General features: G+C 41.8%; 2 protein-coding genes across 4 annotated transcripts; one reads left to right on the top strand and one right to left on the bottom strand.

Moving 5' to 3' along the window:
* Positions 1 to 7,971: 7,971 nt before the first annotated feature.
* LOC119501951 (achaete-scute homolog 5-like) lies at positions 7,972 to 8,616 on the top strand. The gene has a single exon (XM_037792764.1). The coding sequence runs from the start codon at positions 7,992 to 7,994 to the stop codon at positions 8,499 to 8,501; it is 510 nt and encodes a 169-aa protein (XP_037648692.1). The 5' UTR covers positions 7,972 to 7,991; the 3' UTR covers positions 8,502 to 8,616.
* A 5,406-nt stretch (positions 8,617 to 14,022) lies between these two features.
* Positions 14,023 to 21,780, bottom strand: LOC119484922. 3 transcript variants are annotated; one of them, XR_005206138.1, is made up of 3 exons: positions 19,019 to 21,780; positions 14,766 to 15,887; positions 14,023 to 14,692 (listed from the first exon to the last, which is right to left on the bottom strand). XR_005206138.1 is itself a non-coding variant. In XM_037764108.1 (2 exons), the coding sequence occupies exons 1-2, from the start codon at positions 20,984 to 20,986 to the stop codon at positions 15,669 to 15,671; spliced, it is 2,187 nt and encodes a 728-aa protein (XP_037620036.1). In that variant the 5' UTR covers positions 20,987 to 21,780; the 3' UTR covers positions 14,023 to 15,668. The 3 variants fall into 3 exon arrangements, 1 of the variants encoding a protein (XP_037620036.1); XR_005206139.1 differs by having other exon boundaries at positions 15,145 to 15,887; XM_037764108.1 differs by having other exon boundaries at positions 14,023 to 15,887.
* Between the last annotated feature and the right edge of the window lie 1,558 nt (positions 21,781 to 23,338).

Here is a 23,338-nt window from a genome sequence, read left to right as displayed (position 1 = left end):
AATGTGAATTCTTCTGTATCACTTCAATGTCTCCTCCCTGTTTTTTCTAATTGAAAAGGTTATTTGTAGATTATTCGATAATAGAAAATACTTTTACTTTTAATTATTACAGTTTTGTTTTCTGGAACTAAAATCATTTTAAAGTTGCAGGACCCATAAAATAAAGCTTTACGTCACTATTCATGAAAATAAACCAACATATTAAACGTGTGGTATAGAACTAGAGCTTGCTGTGCTGTGGTCTGAGTGTAGTTCTGGACCCAGATGGAGCAGTAAACTGTGAAGTGGACCGTCTGTCCTGTCCTCAGAGCCGCCCAGAGGCATTGTGGGAACAGACACACTTCCTTTGTGTGTGCATGATGAAGAAGTGTGGGAACACGTGTGTCGCTGTGGCTCCACAGACAGAGAGGAGGGTGTGTGACTGGGCTGACTGGGGCACGCTCAGCCTCGTGCTGGGAGCTGTGGGAGCTCAGAGGAGGGATACTGGAAACAGACTGCCAACACACCCACAGACAGATGGAGGGAGATAAGCAGGGATGAGTGTAAACAAATTACACACACACACACACACACACACATATATATATATCTTCTTTCATATATATATATATATATATGTGTGTGTGTGTGTGTTTAAAATATGTTATCAATAATTTTAATTCATATTTTTATGTTCAGTTCAATCTATGTATATATATATATATATATATATACATAGATTATACTGAATATAAAAATATTAATTAAAATTACTGATCAAATATTGTAAAAATCAGTGGAGGAAAGTTCATTCATTTAGTACTTTACTTGGGTATTTCCCTTTACTGCTACTTTATACTTCTACTCCACAACATATCAGAGGGAAATATTGTACTTTTTCTGCACTCCTTTATATTTAGTGAACTTTCCAGAATCATGTTAAAGGGACTGTTTGTAACTTTCTAAGCGTACAAATGTACCGGGTCAGGACACATGCGCACTCGCATATGCGAGCCCGCGTGTGGCCGCTGTCTCTCCTCCTCTGCCTGCCTGCCTTCACTCAGACAGCGCGCGCGTTCTCGCGTACTCGCTCCACCTCTAGACGTGAACGCGCGCTAACTCCACACTGCAGAAGAGTTAGTTTAGCTCTGAGAATATCTAGTGAATGTAGAGTGGACGTTTGTGCAGAAATAACTGCTGCAGCTCCTCCAGACCAACAGAGGTTTCCCGTGTCTTGTGAAGTGACGGAGCTCTGCAGATAGAAACGTTAACGTCTCCAGCCGGGTGCCGGTGTCTCCCTGCTCTCTCCGGCTGCGGTTGGGAGGCGATAACGTTACTCGCTGTGGAGCCCCGCTGCCTCAGCCTGCGCTGAAGCAGGAAAAGCCGACACAAGGATCAGCATTGATTCATGGAGAGACCTTCGTCTGGTCAGCTAACATTACTGCCAAGCAGGTGAAATATAGAGTGATATTGTGGTTTTAGCTGATGTGTGTCGCCTCACTGTTTTGAGTTCAGCTCATTCAGCTCAGCTCTTTCAGGTATATTTAGAGCGAGCAAGCGCGAGCCCGACGCTGACTTCCGTTGACTTAACGGCCACAGGTGTCGCTGTTAACAAGCAATTCTGAAAGTTACAATTGTCCCTTTAACAATACACAATATAATCAACAAATAAATTATGATATTATTACATCAATAAGACTTTATTGATCCCCGGTAAAGTGATGAACACATGATTTTCTTATTATGTTTTCTTTCAACATTTTCAAACTACAAAGTTCATGAACAAGAAAATCTTTTTTAGAAAACACGTTGAAATAATCTCAGTAACCTGCTGATTTTTCTTTTTTTTAAAATTTAATTTAAGACAAAAAAAATAACTTTTGGGACTCTTGAAATGAGATCCATCTTGACCAGCTGACATTCAAGTGCTACTTCAATGTTAATGCAGCGGTGATAATAATCTAATATTATTAATATGTGATATATGAAAACACTCTGCTCTTCATCATGAGTACTTTTAATACTTTAAGTACATTTTGCTGATAATACTTTTGTACCTAAGGATGATTCATGGGTTATCAATAAGTCCCTGGGCTTCCTCATGGGCTCCACATGTTTCTCCTCACTGGATCTGAAGTCTGGTTACTGGCCGGGTAAAACTAAAAATCATTTTACCATAGGGAGGAGGTTATGGTACTGTCACTTGGACTGCACAACGTGCCAGCAACTTCTGAACACACAATGACAGAGGTTTCTTTCTTGCATGCCCCCACAGCGCTGTTTGGTCCACCCAGACAACCTACGAGTACATGGATGCACTTGAGGAGGTGCTACAACACACACAGAGGGAGAGTGACTTCATTCTCTGCTCAGGTAGACATTACTCCTCTATATCTTTATATAGACAATAGTTGTTTGCTGCTACAGTATATTAATGCTTTGGATATCGTATAGAGCACCTTTAATGTTTATTTGTATTATTATCTAATAAAAATACAAAAAAAGCCACAGAACCAGTCAACACAGAGCTCTGGAGCAACAATATTAATATTATCACTACTTGTGTTATACAGTTGAGACGTCTAAAATAAAGCAGGTATTTAACTTCAGCAACAATAAGAGCAGACATGTTGGATTCTTCAAGCCTCTGCATGTTGAGCTTCAGCTTCATCTTTGATGTTAGACTAAAACACGGTGAACACACTCCTACATGCCCTTATTAAACCACACACACACACACACACACACACACACACACACACACACACACACACACACACACACACACACACACACACACACACACACACTGTCAGCAGCTTCCTCCTGCAGGAACCCACACAGACAGTGAGATTAGGACGGAGGAGGAAACATCTGACTGATGGAGGCCTGTTAGCTCGGTTCATTCTGACCAGAGTCAGACAGTTGACTCAGTGCATGCTAGCCTGTTAGTTTGTTAGCCTGTGGATATTATTACAGACTTGGATGAGACTCTTTTGACAGTTTGGTTGATAGATGTTCACACACAGTCATTTTCAGTCTCTGGCCTCTCATGAAGCTGTAGCTGTGTGTGTGTGTGTGTGTGTGTGTAGGTATGTGTGTGTGCACGCGCGTTTTCAGGCTGCAGGTGGGCACCCTGTCACTCTGACTTCACCTTTCAAAGTTAAAAATCAAAACAGACCAAACAGGAACATCTCTTCCTGGTTTCAGCTTTTGAAGACAGAGTGACACATCTCAGAGAGAGAGAGTGTGTGTGTGTGTGTGTGTGTGTGTGTGTGTGTGTGTGTGCGTGTGTGCGTGTGTGCAGAAGTAGTAGTAGTAATGTGAAGAAGAAGTACCGGTAATTCTCTAGTCATGTTCAAACCAGTGGGCAACTCCAGATTTTGAAAAGTGAAGCTGATGCTGAAGTGCCTTAAACTTGCATTCGTTCTAACAGCCAGCAGGGGGCGACTCCTCTGGTAGCAAAAAGAAGTCTGATTGTATAGAAGTCTATGAGAAAATGAGCCTACTTCTCACTTGATTTATTACCTCAGTAAACATTGCAAACATGAGTTTATGGTTTCAACAACTAGTTTCAAGTCTTCTTCAATACAGCCTGATGTTCATTTAGTAAATTATGGTCCCATTTAGAGTCAAATAGACCATAAGCAGGATGCTTTAGGGCGTAGCTACCTGGTGATTGACAGGTCGCTACCGGTGAGAGGGGTGACTACGTCCACTTCTTATATACAGTCTATGGTTTAAACAAGTCACAGGTCAAAACTTTATTATTTGAGGTTTTATGACTCTTGTTCACAATAATTAGTTATTTTTTGTGTTGTTGTTTGATGATTGCATTACTCATTAAGTTCATATTGTCCAAATACTTGGAAGATTGGACATTTATATTGTGGCCATGATAATTTGGACATAATATTGTAGACATGAAAATCTGGATATTATATAGTGGATGTTATATTGTGGTCACGATACTGTGGACATTATATTATGGACATGATAAAGTTTACATGATATTGTGGACATAATGTTGTGGACATTGTATTGTTGACATAATATTGTTGACATCTTGTTGACACAATATTGTGGACATTATATAGGTAAATACCTATTTTTGACATTATACTGTGGACATGATATTGTTGACATATTGTGGACATTATATTGTGGACATGATATTGTTGACATATTGTGGACATTATATTGTGGACATGATATTGTTGATGTTATATTGTTGACATTATATTGTTGACATTATATTGTGGACATTATATTGTGGAAAGGATATTGTTGACATATTGTTGACATTATATTGTGGACATGATATAAGTGAAATACATACTGAATGAAGTAAACGTTTTGCTGTGAAGCTCTGTGTGTGTTTGTGTGTAACATCTGTACCACGTGTGCAGCATGTGGTACAGATGGAAGAGAGAAAGTGTTACAGAGAATGTGAACACAAACACAACAGATTGTTCATATCGACCGAGCAACGTTCAAATCATTCAATGTCTTTATTTTGAGAAGAAGGCAGGAAATATCAAAAACGTTGTTGTGAACACTTAAAGGGACTGTTTGTAACTTTTTACATGTATAAATCTACCGGGGTTGGTTTCCCATGCGCGCTCGCATATGGCATATGCGCTCTTGCGTGTGGCTATGCTGTTCAGACTCCCTGTGGACACGTACCATCAGACTCCAACACAAACTACACAGAAGCACCAAAACCTCAAAGTTCTATCTAGTGAAGCCCGTCTTGCAAAACAGTGTTGGCTGTGGTCGTAGGGCGCGGGGGAGACCGTAGCTTTGGTCTCCAGGACCAGTCTCTGCTGTACTCTGCTCCTCTGCCTGCCTGCTTGTCTTCACTCACACACCGCGCTCGTTCTCGCACCACCTCTAGACGTGCATGTGCACACTACACAATGCAGAAGAGTTAGTTTAGCTCTTAGAATATCTAGTGAATGTACAGTGGACGTTTGTGCAGAAATAACTGCTGCAGCTCCAGACCAACAGAGGTTTCCCGTGTCCTGTGAAGTGACGGGGCTCCGCAGCGAGAAACTTTATCGTCTCCGACCGGGTGCCAGTGTCTCCCTCCCATCGCGGTCGGAGACAATAAGGTTTCTTTTGGCTGAAGCCGGAAAAGCCAACACTACGATCAGCAGTGATTCATGGAGAGACCTCCATCTGGTCAGCTAACATTACTGCCAAGCAGCTGAAATATAGAGTGATGTTGTGGTTTTAGCTGACGTGTGTCACCTCACTGTGTTGAGCGATGCTCGTTCATGTCTATTTAGAGTGAGCAAGCGCGAGCCCGGCGCTGACTTTCGTTGACTTAACGGCCACAGGTGTCGCTGTTAACAAACATTTTTGAAAGTTACAAACAGTCCCTTTAAGTGATTGAAAATAAAAAATAATGAATCATATCATTATTATTATTATTATTAAGAGAAGAGTGTGAAAAGTTTAGTTCGTATGTCTGAAGTTGTGATTTCTGAAGTCGTTTTTCTTTAATCACATGAAGAGAAACTGTCGTGTATGAACTGTTCAGTTCACAGCAGGCAACTCTCAGGTTACAGGTGTGTGTGTGTGTGTGTGTGTGTGTGTGTGTGTGTGTAAACAGTCATCAGTGTGTGTTGTGTGATGAGAGGCTGACAGGAAGGGTGTGAGTCGCTGATGCCTTTCATCTGGAAACAGGATTTAGGAAGAGGAAACTGCAAACACTCATTTCTATCCGTCGATGCTCTTTGATGTTTCACGACCGACTGTTGCAACAAATATGACTCCAGAGAGCAGATTCACACTCACATCTGATCTGATGCTGAAAATACCCAACACAATGTAAACAGGAAGCTCGTGTTGTTTCATAATAAATAAATCATTGATCAGTTTCCTGAAAGCCCCATCACACTGTTCAATGTTCCATCATTTAACAAAGTTTTACAGTAATGAGACACGATGCGGCGTGTTTGTTCCTGTCTCGTTATCTGACGTCCCGTCACACACCTGGAGGGGCGGAGCTTCAGAGAGTAAAGCCAGGTAAAGCTTCAGCGTTTCATCCTCAAGCTTCAGACAGCGAGAAACACTGCAGCAGCATCTGAAGGTGAGACAAAGACTACACAGCATCTCATTACACTTTATCATCTTTCATATATACTGTATATATATATATATACAGTATACTGTATACAGTATATATATACACACAGTATATACATATACAGTATATACTGTATATGTATATACTGTATATATAATGTAGATGTGTTATAAGCTTTACTTTACATCTTTCAATTGTCTCTTTTTATCTGTTTAATGTCTGTTCTCAGTTTTTATTAATACTGTATTTTAATTAACTCAAACATCCATCAGTGGAGGAAAGTACATTTACTTTTACTCACATACTGCACTTAAGTATAATTTTGAGGTACTTGTACTTGAGTATTTCCGTTTTCTCTTGCTTCATCTCAGAGTGAAATATTGTACTTTTTACTCCACTACATTTAGCTGACAGCTTTAGTTACTTTGGCCATTTGTATTAATAATACAAAACATAATCAGTCAATAAATGATGATGCATTATTATAGAGTAAACTACCAGCAATATATGAAGTCATTAAAATGAGCTCCAGCTTTACCAGCTGCAACATTAAAGTGATGAACACATTAATGCATTAATAGTTATAATACAATAATATGATATATGCTATTCTGAAAAGGGCAAAAAGTCATTTTGATGATACTACTTTTGTACTTTAACTCAAGTAAAATTTTGTATGCAGGACTTTTACCTGTAAAATGTAGTCTTTCTACACTTTACTTTTACTGTAAAGTAAAACGCTGTTCTCATTTGTAAATAAATAACTAAATACCTGTAAGTTTAATTAAGTTAATATTAATACATTTGTGACTCAAAGTTCAGTCTCGACCTTGCGAACTCAAGGTCCACTTACTAGCTTTTACTGTAGCTTTAAACCACATCTCTGTCTTCATCAGCGAAGGGAGTTTGTTGTGCTTATGTTTCTCTGTATATTAAAGTGACTGTGTGTTCCAGGTTGATTCTGTCATGTATGTTTGTGTCTCTGCAGGTCAGCGGGATGAAGCTTCACTGAGGTCTGTGGTGTGTTTAGAAGGTCTGTGGTGTGTTTAGAGGTCTGTGGCGTGTTTACGGGTCTGTGGTGTGTTCACAGGTCTGTGGTGTGTTTACAGGTCTGTGGTGTGTTTAAAGGTCTGTGGTGTGTTCAAAGGTCTGTGGTGTGTTTAAAGGTCTGTGGTGTGTTCAAAGGTCTGTGGTGTGTTTGGTCATCTGTGGTGTGTTCACAGGTCCGTGACGTGTTCACAGGTCTGTGGTGTGTTTAAAGGTCTGTGGTGTGTTTAAAGGTCTGTGGTGTGTTCAAAGGTCTGTGGTGTGTTTGGTCATCTGTGGTGTGTTCACAGGTCCGTGACGTGTTCACAGGTCTGTGGTGTGTTTAAAGGTCTGTGGTGTGTTTGGTCATCTGTGGTGTGTTTAAAGGTCTGTGGTGTGTTTGGTCATCTGTGGTGTGTTTAAAGGTCTGTGGTGTGTTTGGTTGTCTGTGGTGTGTTTAAAGGTCTGTGGTGTGTTCACAGGTCTGTGGTGTGTTTACAGGTCTGTGATGTGTTTACAGGTCTGTGATGTGTTTACAGGTCTGTGATGTGTTTACAGGTCTGTGGTTTTAACAGGTGTGTGATGTGTTTAAAGGTCTGTGGTGTGTTCACAGGTCTGTGGTGTGTTTACAGGTCTGTGATGTGTTTACAGGTCTGTGATGTGTTTACAGGTCTGTGGTTTTAACAGGTGTGTGGTGTGTTTACAGGTCTGTGATGTGTTTACAGGTCTGTGGTTTTAACAGGTCTGTGATGTGTTTACAGGTCTGTGGTTTTAACAGGTCTGTGATGTGTTTACAGGTCTGTGGTTTTAACAGGTCTGTGGTGTGTTTACAGGTCTGTGGTGTGTTTACAGGTCTGTTGCTCCTCAGCAGGTATCGGTCAGTGCAGGTGACATGATGAGCTCCACCTTCTCTCCATCATCTTACCTGAGCTTCAGTGTGTCTCCCTCTGCTGCTCACCATGAGGACCACAGTGTCTCCCAGCACCCTCTGTCCGGCTCCGTCCCCTTCCTCCTCTACCCCTCCAGCATGGACCCTCTACGGGGCCCCGGCCCCTCGCTCCTGCCCTACCTGGCCCCCTTCCACCACCACGGACACTTCAGCGTCTACGAGTGTCCCTTTGAGCCGGCGTTCATCCAGAAGCGTAACGAGCGAGAGCGGCAGAGGGTGAGGTGCGTGAACCAGGGCTATGCCAAACTGAGAGACCACCTGCCGGGTCAGAGCGCCGACAAGCGACTCAGCAAGGTGGAGACTCTGAGAGCCGCCATCAGGTACATCAAATACCTGCAGGGCCTGGTAGAGCTGGAGGATGGCAGACCCAACATCTCGTCCCCTGGACCGGACTGTGGACGAGAGTCTGACGGAGAACTGAGAACACCACCTTCAACTTCCTGTTTGACTTAAAACGATGAAGAACCACGTGACAACAGTGAACACTCCAGTCTCAGTAGTGTCTCAATAGAAGGACAATTAGCTATTACAATAATAGTCATGGGTGCATTAGAGAACAGTTGTGTTTCTATTACAGTTTTTCTCAATTGTTTACACACAAATACTGGTACTTGACACACAATGACCACAACATGTAACTCATGCACCAACCCCCTGAACCAATTCTGCTAAACTACAAGCACAATTCCTGCTTTACACTCAAATTGCAGTTCTAAAACACACTTTTTTTCAAAACACTACACACAATTCTCTGCATTTGGCACAATTTTCATGAAGAAAATCTCGTTTTCACAAGGAACACACTGTCATTCAAAATTCTAAAGTCAATTGCCCTACTATGCACACTGACTCATCACATGGGCAAACACCTGTCACACAGTGTTACAATTAGCAATCAGTTGATGCTTTTCATGGCTGGATTCGACATGCTAAGCGATATTTCCCCCGCTGCTTGGCCAGGGAAAACATTGCTTGTGATGTGGATGAGGTGCTGTGGCCAGACCGAAACAGAAGAGAGGATGCAGCATAGTTTTTTTTTACTGTAACTGTATACAGTAAATTCTTGTTGTTTTGTATGTAGACCACTGTATGTGCAACTTTGTGTTGGTTGGGATGTACACTGTGTACATTGTTTTTGTGGGGAAAATAAAATATATTTGTTACCGTGTATTTGTGTGTTCTGAGTATAAAAACAATATTCTAAAATATTTTACAACACACTTATATATGCACTGTCTGTAGTAAGTGTAACACTGAACAAAAAAAAGGCCTAAGTCATTATGATGAATGGAGAGGAAGTGTTTCCATTCATCATAGTGTTTTACATTGAGCACATCAGTGTTCAACTGGTTCTTATAAATGTCTATTCATATGATGGTTTGTGTGTGTCATTTGAAAACAAAATACCATTTTGAGAAGAAATAACATTGTTTTGAATGTAAAGTTTCATTTTGCAGGATAATTGAGGGGTTTTGCCCATTGTGTGTGTGTTTTTTGATTTGTGTGTAGAGTTCTGAGAGTATGAGGCATGCTTTCAGAAAATGTGTGTAAACAATCGAGAAAAACTGTAAACAGGAGAAGACAGAATCAACAGAACTTGACTGAAAGTTCAGAAATCATGAAAATAGGAGAAAAAGGTCCACTTACTACTTTTCTATTTACTTCTTCCAGAGCTTTCACCTGTAAAGTCTCTGTAAGTCTCTCTTTCAGTGTTCGTTAACGCACTGTATACATCAGACCGGCACTTACGGGTACGGGACAAAAAGTCAAGGCCGCGACCCGACCGCAGGGATAGAAAACCGAAGATCCCAGTCTTCAATGCAGTTTGACCAACAGTATGTTTGTATTGTTATTTTGACTAATTCATGTGCATTCATCTCTTGTTAAACAAATGTTTTATACACGTCTAATAATTATTTTGCGATCTTGCCTGAACCTGAGCGGCCGTTCACGATACCTTAATAAATTAAAGTTGATCGCCACCATGTCCCTTCAGTCTTCCCCCGTCCAACACAGTTCCATTGCAACGTCAGCGCCCAGCATTTTGGAAAGCGACGACGCCGGTAAAACGTCCGCCTACAAAGCGCCGTACAAAAGTAAAACTAAATTATTTCTATTCTATTGTCATATTTAATGTCTGAAAGGTCCTGTGTTGAACAATAAAAATATTATATTATGGTCCAGTAGACCACAGACCATGGATGTAGAAGAGGGTCCAATAGACCACAGACCATGGATGTAGAAGAGGGTCCAATAGACCACAGACCATGGATGTAGAAGAGGGTCCAATAGACCACAGACCATGGATGTAGAAGAGGTTGTGTCCTGTGCTTTTGCTCTGCGTGTTAGTAAATAACCTACAACTCCATTAAATCCTGTTGATGTCATGCTACTAGCACTACTAGCTACTGGCCGATAGCCGGTCGTTTGGGAACAGAGATGTTAATACATCCACCACGGTACAGGCTGACAGTATACAGCCCATGGGTGTATTAGAAGATAATAAACGTGATGAATTACAGCCAATATATCCATTATTACAACCACATACAGCTAGCAGGAAGCTGGCAGAACCAGATATGTCATATGAGCGTGCAGGGCGGTGCGGTCCCGTGGGTCTGATGACCGTTCATTATGGCGAGGAAAATAACTCTGGATTCAGCTGTTAGTTCATTTTACTACTTTTAGGACATCATGATTTAAATGAGGGATATTTAAGTTCCTACTGGGACGTTGATTTACCTAAAAAAAAACCGATCCTCTGGTTTACAGATGTCTCTTTATACATCCATGGCTACGGACTCATTAGCGCTTTCAGTCCAAAATGGCAGCAGCACTACTGCAGCGCCATCTAGCGGCTGTTGTCAAAAAAAGCACCAGTTTCATCTCTTTCCTTCTAGTCTTTGTCTGTACTACACACAGTGGTGCTTTCAGTCCAGCTGAGGCTGATGGGAATGTAATTAGTTCAGCAGGTATTTGGTCATAAACCAAAGTATTGGACACATTCAAATGTTGACCTGATGATGGCGCTGGAGGAAAAGTCAGAGGAAAGTTATTACAGTTCATCCTCAGGGGAACATGAATGATGAACCACATTTGAAACGTGTGTGCAGAAACTCTCCTGTCCTGTAGGTGTCAGCAGCTCTGACGGTGCGAGACCAGCTCCCCCTGCTGGACAAAGTGCAGCATGATCACTCTTGATCATCAGTGGACATGTAGAGAGAGAAAAAAGCAAAACACCAAGTGTGTGATCATTAAATATTGATTTAATATTTAATAGTCATATTCAGCTGTGAGGAAATGATTAAGCAGAACGAGTTACCCACCAAACGAAGCATTAGAAAAATAAAACAATTTGTTTTTCGGACTAAAATAACACCAAAGATTCATCCTGTTGGGACTCTTGCTTTGATTAAAATGTGGCATTCCCTTCCGATTAGTATTAGTCACAATGACATCAGCTGACAGAAACATGACACTGCGCAGCGATAAACAGCAGAAATCTGTCGGACCTTCCAGTTCCTCGTGTCTACAGGTGTGATAAATAACATGGAGACTTTATCTTAGTGCAACATGCAGACACTTTAAAGACTCGAGAGTCTGTTTTTAACTTAATAAACTGAAACATATTCCTGACTTCACCTGATCATACCTGTAGTCTGCAAACTGACCGCACCAGACGAGTTATTCTGCTTGCATAAGAGACGAAATCACTGAATTGTTGTCAAGTTTTTTCTCTGATGTTGTGTTTGATATCACAGTAAACTGGATCTAGTAACTGGGTTTGAGACTGTCCAACATTTTCACTATTTTTTATATTTTATGGAATAAAAAAAGATCCTGAAAATAAACAGTTTCTTTCAGTTTCATGGTCTCATCTTTAATGTTGCTGATGCTGAAGGGTGAGGGAAGTATTAACACTTTGTCCCGTCAAATTAAATGTTTCTGACTTTCAAAAGGCCTTTGTTTTGTCTTTTGTTTTGCAGCATTGTTTTTTGCAGATTTATTTCTTATGGCTGCCGATTCTTAGTTCAGAGTTTTACTCGACTAAAACATTCATACGAACAGTTTAATAAAGATTTGTTTATCAATACTACACAGCACCTTAGTCGGGGTTTTACAAACACAGATGTCATTAATTCAATTTCCCAATTAAATTTTTTGTCATGAAACAATTATCAATTAATCTTTTATGTTAATTATCCAGCAAAATTACTCTTTTCTTTGTTTTCTAAAGAACTGAGCTGAGCAAGTCAAACCGGGAAATCATAACATGAATTTTTCTCCATTTTATAGACAAACAATTAATTGATTAATCAAGAAATTAACAATTGAGTTGCAGCTCTCAAAGACACCTTTGACTGGCCTTGACATTTTATTTACTTCTTTAAATCTTCTGTAAAATAGACTCTCCACGGTAGACATGATGCATTTATCCGTGGAGGAACAATGTGGCGGAACTTTCAAATAATGCCATAAATTGAAGACATCCTTCGGTTATTAATCGACTGAGAATTCCTTTAAAAACAGTTTTGAGTGTATAAATGATAGCTGGATATTAATCATCAATACTTCTGATAATATTTGTAGTCTTAGGTCTGAATTTAAATGATCATTTTGCTGGTTTTAGAACATTTTGTTTAAAGTTCTCATGCAGCTGTTTTGTATTAAAACCTGAAGTCTGAATGAACAAACAGATCAGACTTTTTATAGTTCAACTCTTCCTCAGGTGTAACTGACGCTGAGTGAAGCAGAATAAACCTCCTGTTTGTCAGCTGACTCATTAAAGGGACTTTAATACCAGTGATTCATATACTGATTAGAGGCAGAATACTATGTATTGATTATCAGTGATTAATGTGAGAGCAGGTTGAGAAACGTCTTCTACGTTAATGAGATCAATTCATGCAAATCAATCCGATTCCAACACTTCCGTTCCTCCTCCCGTCACTCACACAAGCGTTAAATCTTTGGCTTTAAGGATACAACTAAAAGCTTATATAGAAATACTGAACACATGAATCATCATGAAACAGGTTTCATCTGACTCTGAAGACCGACGAGTCCAGCTGCAGTTTGATCATCAGCTTTACATCCCAGTCACAGAAACAAGCTGCTGCTTTAACCAGTAATAACTGAATGAACTTAACAAACCTCAGTGTGTGTTTAAAGTGAAGCTGAAATAATTAGAATCCATTCATTGATTAGTGGTTTGAGTCTGTTTCAATAATATATTTATAATAAATTATATTTATGGCTGTCTAAGTTAACGCGGTAGTAACGTGTTAATGCAAATTAATTTAACGCTTCTAATTTCTTAAACGCGTAAATGCAACTTGCAATTTTTAGGTTGTAGTGAGCTCAGTTTTAAAGCTAGAGTGAAGATACGAAACTATAAAAACCTAAAGAATCAATTGGTGCCAACCAGGTGGAGACTCGTGGGTACCCATAGAACCCATTTTCATTCACATATCTTGAGGTCAGATGTCAAGGGACCCCTTTGAAAATGGCCATGCCAGTTTTTCCTCGCTAAAACTTAGCGCAAGTTTGGGTCTTTATTCAACATCCTTCTCGACAAGCTAATATGGTTGGTACCTCTAGCTTTAAAACTGAGCCCACTACAACCTAAAAATTGCAAATTTCGTTAATGCGTTAAAGAATTTAGTGGCATTAAAACAAATTTGCGTTAAATTATTATATTGATTTATCCCCAAAATTCAGTTCCAGCTGCTCAAATGTGAATATTTTCAAGACTCTAGGAACTTCTGAACATTTTAAACTATTTTTTGATGAGAAATGATGAACCGATTAAATGCCACATTATTCGATTGAGTAATCAATAATGAAAATAATCTTCTGTTATGTTGATGGTTTCATTTGAAGGATTTTTGGAGGCCTGACGATGTGAAATCATTTTTAAGATACATGAGAAAATGTGATGAAATAAACAGAATTTTCTTTCTTTCTATTTTTGATCATCTGCTGAAACTTTTCTTGGAGTATTTCGGATGAAAGCTGCAGCTTGTTTCGGTGTCTGTGATGTAATCGTCAGCACTAAAAGTGAAAATGTAAACTGGATGATGCCATTAACAAACTGAGGACAGCTGCAGACAGTTTTAGACTTCTTTCTGTCTCCAGAAATAAAAAAGAGGACGCTGTCCAACCAGAACACAGTGAGGGCTTCTCAACTAACAGTGAAGCCACGAGTGAAGAAGCCCTTCAGATCACCAGTCAGTATTTTACTAAAGTCGGTTATGAAGCGGCCCTGAATCATGTTTCAGTCCAGAGACACAAAGCTGCAGACACAGTCAGTAAAGAGTCCAGCTGCTCTCAGTCTGTCCACCTGTCCTCTGTGTCTCTGTAGTGTCTCACTGCTTAACGAGTGCAGCTTTTCATTTCCTCAGTATGACAGGTGTTGAAACCTTCAGGCTTCCAGGACATAGAAATAGATCGTCCTCAGGCATCCAAGACTTAGAGAACGGATTGTCCTACCTCAGGCGTCCAGGACGTAGAGGACAGATCTTCCTCAGGTGTCTAGGACATAGAGAACTGATTTTCTTCAGGTGTCCAGGACATAGAGGATAGATTTTCTTCAGGCGTCCTGGACGCAGAGGACGGATCGATCTTCCTCATGCGTCCTGGACCTAGGGACGGATCGATCTTCCTCAGGCGTCCTGGACGCAGAGGACGGATTGATCTTCCTCAGGCGTCCTGGACGCAGATGACGGATCGATCTTCCTCAGGCGTCCTGGACGCAGATGACGGATCGATCTTCCTCAGGCGTCCTGGACGCAGAGGACGGATCGATCTTCCTCAGGCGTCCTGGACGCAGAGGACGGATCGATCTTCCTCAGGCGTCCTGGACGCAGAGGACGGATCGATCTTCCTCAGGCGTCCTGGACGCAGAGGACGGATCGATCTTCTTCAGGCGTCCTGGAGGCAGATGACGGATCGATCTTCCTCAGGCGTGCTGGACGCAGAGGACGGATCGATCTTCCTCAGGCGTCCTGGACGCAGAGGACGGATCGATCTTCCTCAGGCGTCCTGGACGCAGAGGACGGATCGATCTTCCTCAGGCGTCCTGGACGCAGAGGACGCAGAGGACGGATCGATCTTCCTCAGGCGTCCTGGACGCAGAGGACGGATCGATCTTCCTCAGGAGTCTTGGACGCAGAGGACGGATCGATCTTCCTCAGGCGTCCTGGACGCAGAGAACGGATCGATCTTCCTCAGGCGTCCTGGACGCAGAGGACGGATCGATCTTCCTCAGGCGTCCTGGACGCAGAGGACGGATCAATCTTCCTCAGGCGTCCTGGACGTATAGGACGGATCGATCTTCCTCAGGCGTCCTGGACGCAGAGGACAGATCTTCCTCAGGCGTCCTGGACGTAGAGGACGGATCGATCTTCGTCAGGCGTCCTGGATGTAGAGGACGGATCGATATTCCTCAGGCATCCTGGACGCAGAGGACAGATCTTCCTCAGGTGTTGTGGACATAGAGGTTGGATCGATCTTCCTCAGGCGTCTTGGATGCAGAGGACGGATCGATCTTCCTCAGGCATCCTGGACGTAGAGGACAGATCTTCCTCAGGTGTCCAGGATGTGTCGGACGGACTGTCCTCAGGCGTCCTGGACGTAGAGGACTGTGGCGAGGCGGCAGTACACCAGGCTGCGGTGCTGTGGCTGCAGGCAGTAGGCGATGCTCTGCTCCACCTCCTGGCAGCGCCGCAGGAATCGGCAGCGGTCGCGGGCCAGCTCCTCCCAGGGGCCCCGCCGGTCCTCCTCCTCTTCCTCACCACAGCTGGCAAAGAACTCCTCTACATCGTCACAGAAACGAACCTGACAGGAAGAAGAAGAAGAACAAGAGTCGTGTTTACTGAATTCTGGGATTCGGGGTGACGCTTCAGACCTCCTGTTCAGGGTTTAGAGAGTTTTTATCTGACCTAGAACTGAACCGACTTTGAGAATAAAACAGCAAAAAGATTAAAAGAAATGTTGAATGAGCAGATTACTGACTTTTACAAAAATGAAATAAAAGCATATCCAAATAAAAATAAATATTGAAATAATACATAAAAATACACCAGGCCATGGTAATTGTTGACAAATCAATAAGACAGTGAATATTTTAATTTAAGCGATTTAAACCTATAACTGTAATTTTCACTTGAGCCACAGGGGGGTGACAGCTTCAGGTCCATCAGTCAGCTTCTCTTTACTGTGAACATGAGTCTGTTTACACTTCACGTGTAATTTATCATATTTTGAAATGAGCTGCTTTTAATATTATCATATTATACCTTTATTAAGTGCTGTTCTGTGGCTCTAAATATGTGATATGTGCTCGATGTTTCAGGTCTGTGTTTCAAAGTCATGAGCGAGCAAGTTTTAAAACCAAACTTGACTCAGTCTGATCTCACATCAGTTTCGTTATGTAACAGTTTAATTTCTGTTCAGTTCGTTCTGCTCTTCAAGTAAATAAGCTATGCTTTATAAAAAACAGAAACCAAAACCCTCTGAGGTTTCACACTGCAGCTGAAACAGGAGCGGATCACAACGAGGCTTTGCACTGAAATGTTGTAGTGACGGCTCATATTTCTCATAGTTTCCATAGTTGATGCTTTTGTGCGGTGTGTTTGTGTTTTGTTTTAACCATTAGTGAGGTGGCTGTTACATTTCTTGACACCAGGTAGCTTGTAATAATTTTTCTCCGGTTGACACTATGCATCCAACTGTGGGCGTCAATGCTTGAGCTTAAAGTGACAATAATCAAGTTAATGTCCTCATCTACATCCTGGATAATTAACCCGGTTTTCTCCTGCATGTCGGCGGCCCTGTCAGCTCATTTTATCTTAACTAATCATCCGTTCCTCGTCGATGTTGCAGCGCTCTCAACGCGAGCGACAGAAAAAGTAGGAACAGGGAGTTCAACAAAAGTTCCGCTCAAAACGCCACGTCGCGCTGCGTTGCTTGCGGCCAGTTAAGACACTTTTTTTTACAATATGCCAGTATTTGAGTGCCTTAACTGCAAAAGTAAGAATTATGGCCAATGAACAACTGTTGAATGTTTATAATTTTCAAAATAAATGAAAACAATTTTTTTCCCCATTGTACCAAAAACGTACCGAACCGTGACCCCAAAACCGAGGTACATACCGAACCGTGTATTTTGTGTACCGTTACATCACTACTTCAAGTTTATTTTGATGCTAATACCTTTGTACTTTTACTCAAGTAAAATTTTTAATGCAGGACTTTTACTTGTAACAGAGTATTTCTACACAGTGGTATTAGTACTTTTCCTTGAGTACTTCTTCCACCAGTGCTTATTACAACAGGTAACCTGATTCTGCAGTTAAAGGTGTGGTACAGGGTGTTGGCGCAGGGCTCAGCTCTGATTGGCTGTTGAGGGCGTTTAAAAAAAAACCCCCCACACACACACACCACCTCAAGGGAACATTAAAAACTTGTTTTGCGCAATTGAGGAAGTTTGAGTGAATTCTGCCGTTTCCACACAGCTTTTCTAATGTGATGAAACCTGTGCATGAAAATACATTGTTGGAAACATGGCTAGTGTTAATTTATTGATTAGGTATATCTGACTTCATATTTGTAACAGCCCACCGATAGTTTATTATGTATGAACTGGTGACCTCTGTTGCTTTGTTAAATTACTTTGTTGGTTTTATGTCTAAATGAAAATCAATAAACATGTGACGCACATCAGTTATATCAAACATCCCAATCAGATTCTGGATTATAGATCAGATTGTCATTAATCAACAGGGACTCTGAGGGGAGCAGAAACCACCACAGAGACTCAGAGAGAGAGAGACAGGTTGTGTTTTAGTTTCAGGGTTATTCAAGCAAAGACTTCAGCAAGGGCTGGAAGGAAATAAAACTATCTCACTGTTCAAATTGACTTTTTCTGACTTTAAAATATCACAATCTGTCCTCTTGGTTTGAAATATCTCAACATCGGTGCTGGTTAGAAAGTTTCATTACGGATAATAAAATAATACCTTCTTGTCTTGTAATTATTACTATTATTAATATTTTAATGTATTCAGTTTGTAGAAAATCTTTATGTTCTGTAATGTTTTGTTGGGAGAAATTCCTTTTTGTTGTAGGTTTGTTTTACCTTTTTAAGACAATTAGTGACCAAAATAAATGAACAATCAAACTGTAATGTAAAATCAGAAACTTCAAAGAAGCCTATTGTCATTGTTTGTAAGATGGTAATGTGATGAAGACGATCTATGAGCTATGTTTGTCTACTAAATCTCTGCAACTATTCTGATAATCAATTTATTATTTATAATAATTTATCAAATATTCTCTGGTGTTAGTTTCTCCATTGTCTTTGTTTTATATCTTTTTAGACAGAATCTTATTGTTTTGGACTGGTTGTTTAAAAGGTTCTCTGTACATCATTCAGAGCATTAATATAGCAGCAAACAACTGTTAGCTGTGTAAAGATATAGAGGAGCAATGTCTACCTGAGTAGAGAATGAAGTCTCTCTCCTTCCGTGTGTGTTGTAACCAGAGCTTCTCTGAGCTTTGTTTACATAGCCGGGCCGGCCGTGCATGCTTTTAGTGCATGTTAGCGTTCCCCACTGGCTAGCTCATGATAGCTGCCACAGCTGATAATGCTGTCCTGACCAACGGCGTCATCGCAGAAGCGTAGCACCCACCCCCCGGTTCCCCCTCAAGCTAACACTGTTAGCTCTTTCAGCACTGTTTCTGTTGTTTGCACTGTTAGCTGCCGGCTCAGCCGTCGTCATGTTGAGAGCCGTGTGGAGATATGATCTGAATATATAATTTAGCACCATTAACTCAAAGGTTTTTACAGGCCTGAAGAGGTAAAAGGATCCTGAATATTACAACAAAATTAAATTAATATTGTGAATAAAACATTATTGTGGGAGCAAAGAACTTTCTGAATGACATGAAAAAGAAAACAAACTGACCTTTTTGGTGGAGCTGCAGCTCTGTGTGGTGGAGCAGCCAGAGGAGGTGGAGTGTTCAGAGAAGCCACTGTCTAGCCTCTCCTCAGCCTCCTCCTTCCTGTACTCAGGTGGAGATGCTGGGTTATGGTAGAGGGAGCGAGGGGGAGTCTGGGAGGCCTTCTTAACCCTGGTCCTGGCCCTGGACCCTGCCTCGACGAGCACTCGAGTCCTGAGTGGGGCCTGGAAGTTAAAGGGGCTGTAGGGGTCCGAGGAGCAGCTGAAGGAGCTCAAAAGGCGGAGGCTTTCCGCTTCGTCCACCTCGCTGGCTGAGGTGGAGTCGTCCCAGACGTCACTGCCGGATGGAGGGGAGGAGGAGGTGAGGGGAGAGGAGGCTCCGAGAGAGGAGAGAGGGAGCAGGGTGAGGTCAGGGGAGGAGGCGGGGGTGGACTGGGTGGAGGACAGAGGCGTGGAGGTGGGGATGGTCCTGGGCGGGCTGCTGATGGTGTGCAGCCGTGCAGTGAAGTTTCGGGGGTTGTACGGGTCCACACTTTGGCACAGTGAGTTCCACAGGCGCTCCGCCTCAGAGTCTGCCTCGCTGTCCGAGTCCGAGGCTTCATCATCATCTTCATCATCTTCGTCGCTCGAGTCAGACAGATCAGACGAGCCCTCGCTGTCAAAGCCATCATCATCAACATCATCACCGGACTCCCCGTCTGATTGGCTGCTGTCGTCGTCACTGCATGGGCAGCCCATGATGAAGGCAATGGCTTTATTCTGGCACTGTGGGTTGGTGAGCTCTGTGGCCTCCGCAGACTGACCCTCCTGAGGGGCTGCTTCCTGTTCTTCCTCCTCTTCTTTTCCTGATGTAGACTCTCCCTCTTCAGAAGTCTCTTCCTCCATTTCTGTCTCGATGGTGGCACTACTCTCAGCTGATTCAGCCTCCTGCTGCTGCGGCTGCTCTTCAGTCAGGGCTTTCACCATGTGCAGCTGGCACACCTGGAACTGTTCCTCCTCCAGACTGGAGTAACCATTGTCCTGATCAGGGGTCAGCAGTGCCACCTCACTGCAGGCGGTGGCAGCTCCTGAACTGCTAAGGTGGTTACTGATGCTGAGCCGGTGGTCAGTCATGGACCCATCTGTGTTCTGGACTGTTTGAAGGCCTCTATTGTTAGCCGGCTCCTCTTTGTGGTCAGTTTGTCCAGTGTTTTCTCCCAGCGTCCATTCTCTGTCACCGCTCTGGACAAACACATCGGTTGTTTTGGGTACTTTTGTTTCTGCCACCGGTTGTTGTGGACAAAGCCAGCCTGTGACTGGGACCTCCTCAGCCCAGGACTCATCTGACAACAGCCCTTTCTGTGAGCTCTCCTCGCCTCCCCAGAAGCTGCCCCACCACGTCCTGCTCTTACCCCCGTTGCTCTTCACAGAGGGACCAGCAGGCTCCCAGTCTTTCCCCCCTGTGGGTTTCATTTCCTGAGATGACACTGAGCTCAACAGAACATGAGTGAAAAAAGTCCTGACAGAAGACAAATATCCTATTTGAGTTTGCTGGCAGAGATTCAAGTCTTCTGCGTTTTGAATCCCAATCTCCCGCAGAGAATCAGCGGTCAGCCACGGTAGAGCGCTGCCGTCTCTCGGCTCCAGCAGGCCGGCGGCTCCTTCGTGCTGACACCGCAGGTAGGTGAGGTGAGGAGCCGGGTGCTGCGTCAGAGGCATCATGTCGTCTAGCTGTCTTAAAAACTCACTTTCCTCGTCAACAAAGCTGGTTTTTAACCCCCCACTGGTCCACCCGGCTCCGGTTTCAGCCTGGGTTGGTGTCCGGGGTCGTCCCGGGAAATATCTCTGCAGAAAAGCCATCGCAGGCCTAGACAGCAGGCCGATCCACGAGCTTTCCTGGCTGTGGAGCCCGGGGGAGGTGACTCCACGTCGGACCGCGGAGGAGGAGCTCTGCTCGGCGGATAAATGTCCGTCAGCGCTCATACTTCTGAACATCTTCAATGCAAAAGTGCAAAATATAAATTATGTGACATAACCTGAGAAACACAGATGTCTCGGGTATTCAGCTGTCAGACTGTAGGCGGCTCAACAGCAGCAGTTATCATCCATCTATTACCCAAGTTAAACGCTATTTCAGTGAGACATGGTGTTTTACACAGCCTGGTGCGCACAGCGACCTCCACAGAGACAGGGAACCGGGGGAACAACGTCCGTGACCCCGTCGAGCTGCGCGGCGCTAACGCTCCCCTGAGAGTGGTGGTTGGACTTCTTCCTGGTGGAGAACTTCGTGAACACGGTGACGGAAAACACGGTGGATAACTCCCGGTGCATTGATGAGAAAAGAGCCATTTTGTCTGCTTTTAATCCCCGTGAAGAGTGAAGAAGAAGGCGGGCGGTGAGAGCGGTCTCTGGCTTCCGACGGTCGGTAGCCGGGGATGCTAACAGGTTAGCTTAGCTTAGTTTAGCAGTTAGCTTAGCGGTACGTTAACCGGCGTAGTTCGAAATACTTGATCAAAAACTACAATTTGTCGGCTTCATTCTTCAGAGTAGACTGTTTTTATCTCCTTTGAGTGATAATAATGTCCCGGTTTTACCGAATAAACGTGTTATTTTAACGGCGCGGTCGCTTCCGTGTGTCGGTGTCGGTTGGTCGTCTTCAAGCTCCAGTTAGAGATTTCATCAGAAACGTTAGGGACCGTCCGTCAATGAGTCGTCGCTCTGTCTCAGTGCAGCCGCAGAGCCAGGGACCGTCAAGGTGTTACTCACCGAGTGTTACGTAATGTAAACCAGTCCGAGGTCTTCAGTGCTGCTGCTGCCATGTGTTTATCAGCTGAGAGCCTCCCACACTGAGACAGTCCCTTATCTGGACCTGCAGCTCTGTGAGCAGCAGCATGTCACTGTGAACTGAAATAGTCTCAGTCTCATTTCACATTAGTGAACTATATATATATATTTATTTTTTATCCAGAAACTGGTTTTATGATTTATTTTAAAACATCTGTTTGTTCTTTAACTTTTCAGAAGTGACTTATATGTATATTATATATATATATATATATATATAATATACATATATATATGAATACATATATCTATATATATGTATGTATGTATATATATATATATATTCATACATATATACATATACATATATATGTATGTGTATATATATATACACATACATATATATATACACAAACATATATATATATATAAACATACATATATATACATATACATATATATATATACATATACATATATACATATACATATACATATATACATATACATATATATATATACATATATATGTATATGTATATATGTATGTATATATGTATATATAGATATACATATATATACATATACATATATACATATATATATATACATACATACATACGTATATATATACATACATACATACGTATATATATATATACATACATAGTATGTATGTATATATATATACGTATGTATTACATACGTATATATACATACATACGTATATATATATACATACATATATATATATATATACATATATATACATATATATATACATACATACATATATACACATACAGTGGTGGAAGAAGTACTCAGATCTTAAAGAAAAGTATGACAATGTAAAAAATAATCCAGTACAAGTATTCTTAGCAAAATGTACTGAAAGTAAATTACTCATGTTTATTTGAATCTAAAATAAAAATGAAAGAAGGAAAAACAGGGAGGAGGAAGACAGGAGGAGGAGGAGGAGGATGAGGAGGAGATACAGGAAGAAGCAAAAGGAGAACACAACAGAAAAGTGAAGAAGCAATAGAAAAAGATGTTGGGCTGAAAGACGAAACGTTTCAACAGAAACTCAACAACTTTTTTTGCAATTCAAGTTTATTTTGTAGTGCAAATAATACAAAACATGTTCCAAAATGAAATTAATACACATTAATAATAAGAGCTACTAAATCCGACTACGCTGCAGTGGAAAATCTAATCACATTTTCATTAAGTTGAGTCTGTACAGTACATAAAGATCCAGTTCACTGTGAACTTACATTCTGCTCCTGTAGTCTCAGTGTGTCATCACCACCTTCACTGCACATCACTCTTCTCACCATGTCTCCATCACAGCTTTACTGAACTCCATTTAAAAAAAAACTGCCTTTTTAAAAAAAGAGTAGATGATTTAAATCAGTCACTTCACACTAAATCCACCTTTCTTAGTGAGAGGCAGGTGGTCCTTGAATATTTCATCTTAAACTGAAATTAAAATTAATTTGCATTAAGAAAATCAATATAAAATCAAAATATCTTTCATGTTCACACTGCCTGTAATTTACTTTA

Source organism: Sebastes umbrosus, chromosome 1 (assembly GCF_015220745.1).
Source record: "Sebastes umbrosus isolate fSebUmb1 chromosome 1, fSebUmb1.pri, whole genome shotgun sequence".
NCBI classification, from domain to species: Eukaryota; Metazoa; Chordata; class Actinopteri; order Perciformes; family Sebastidae; genus Sebastes; species Sebastes umbrosus.
Note: the sequence above shows the minus strand (reverse complement) of the source record. Positions and strands in the feature narration are given on the sequence as shown.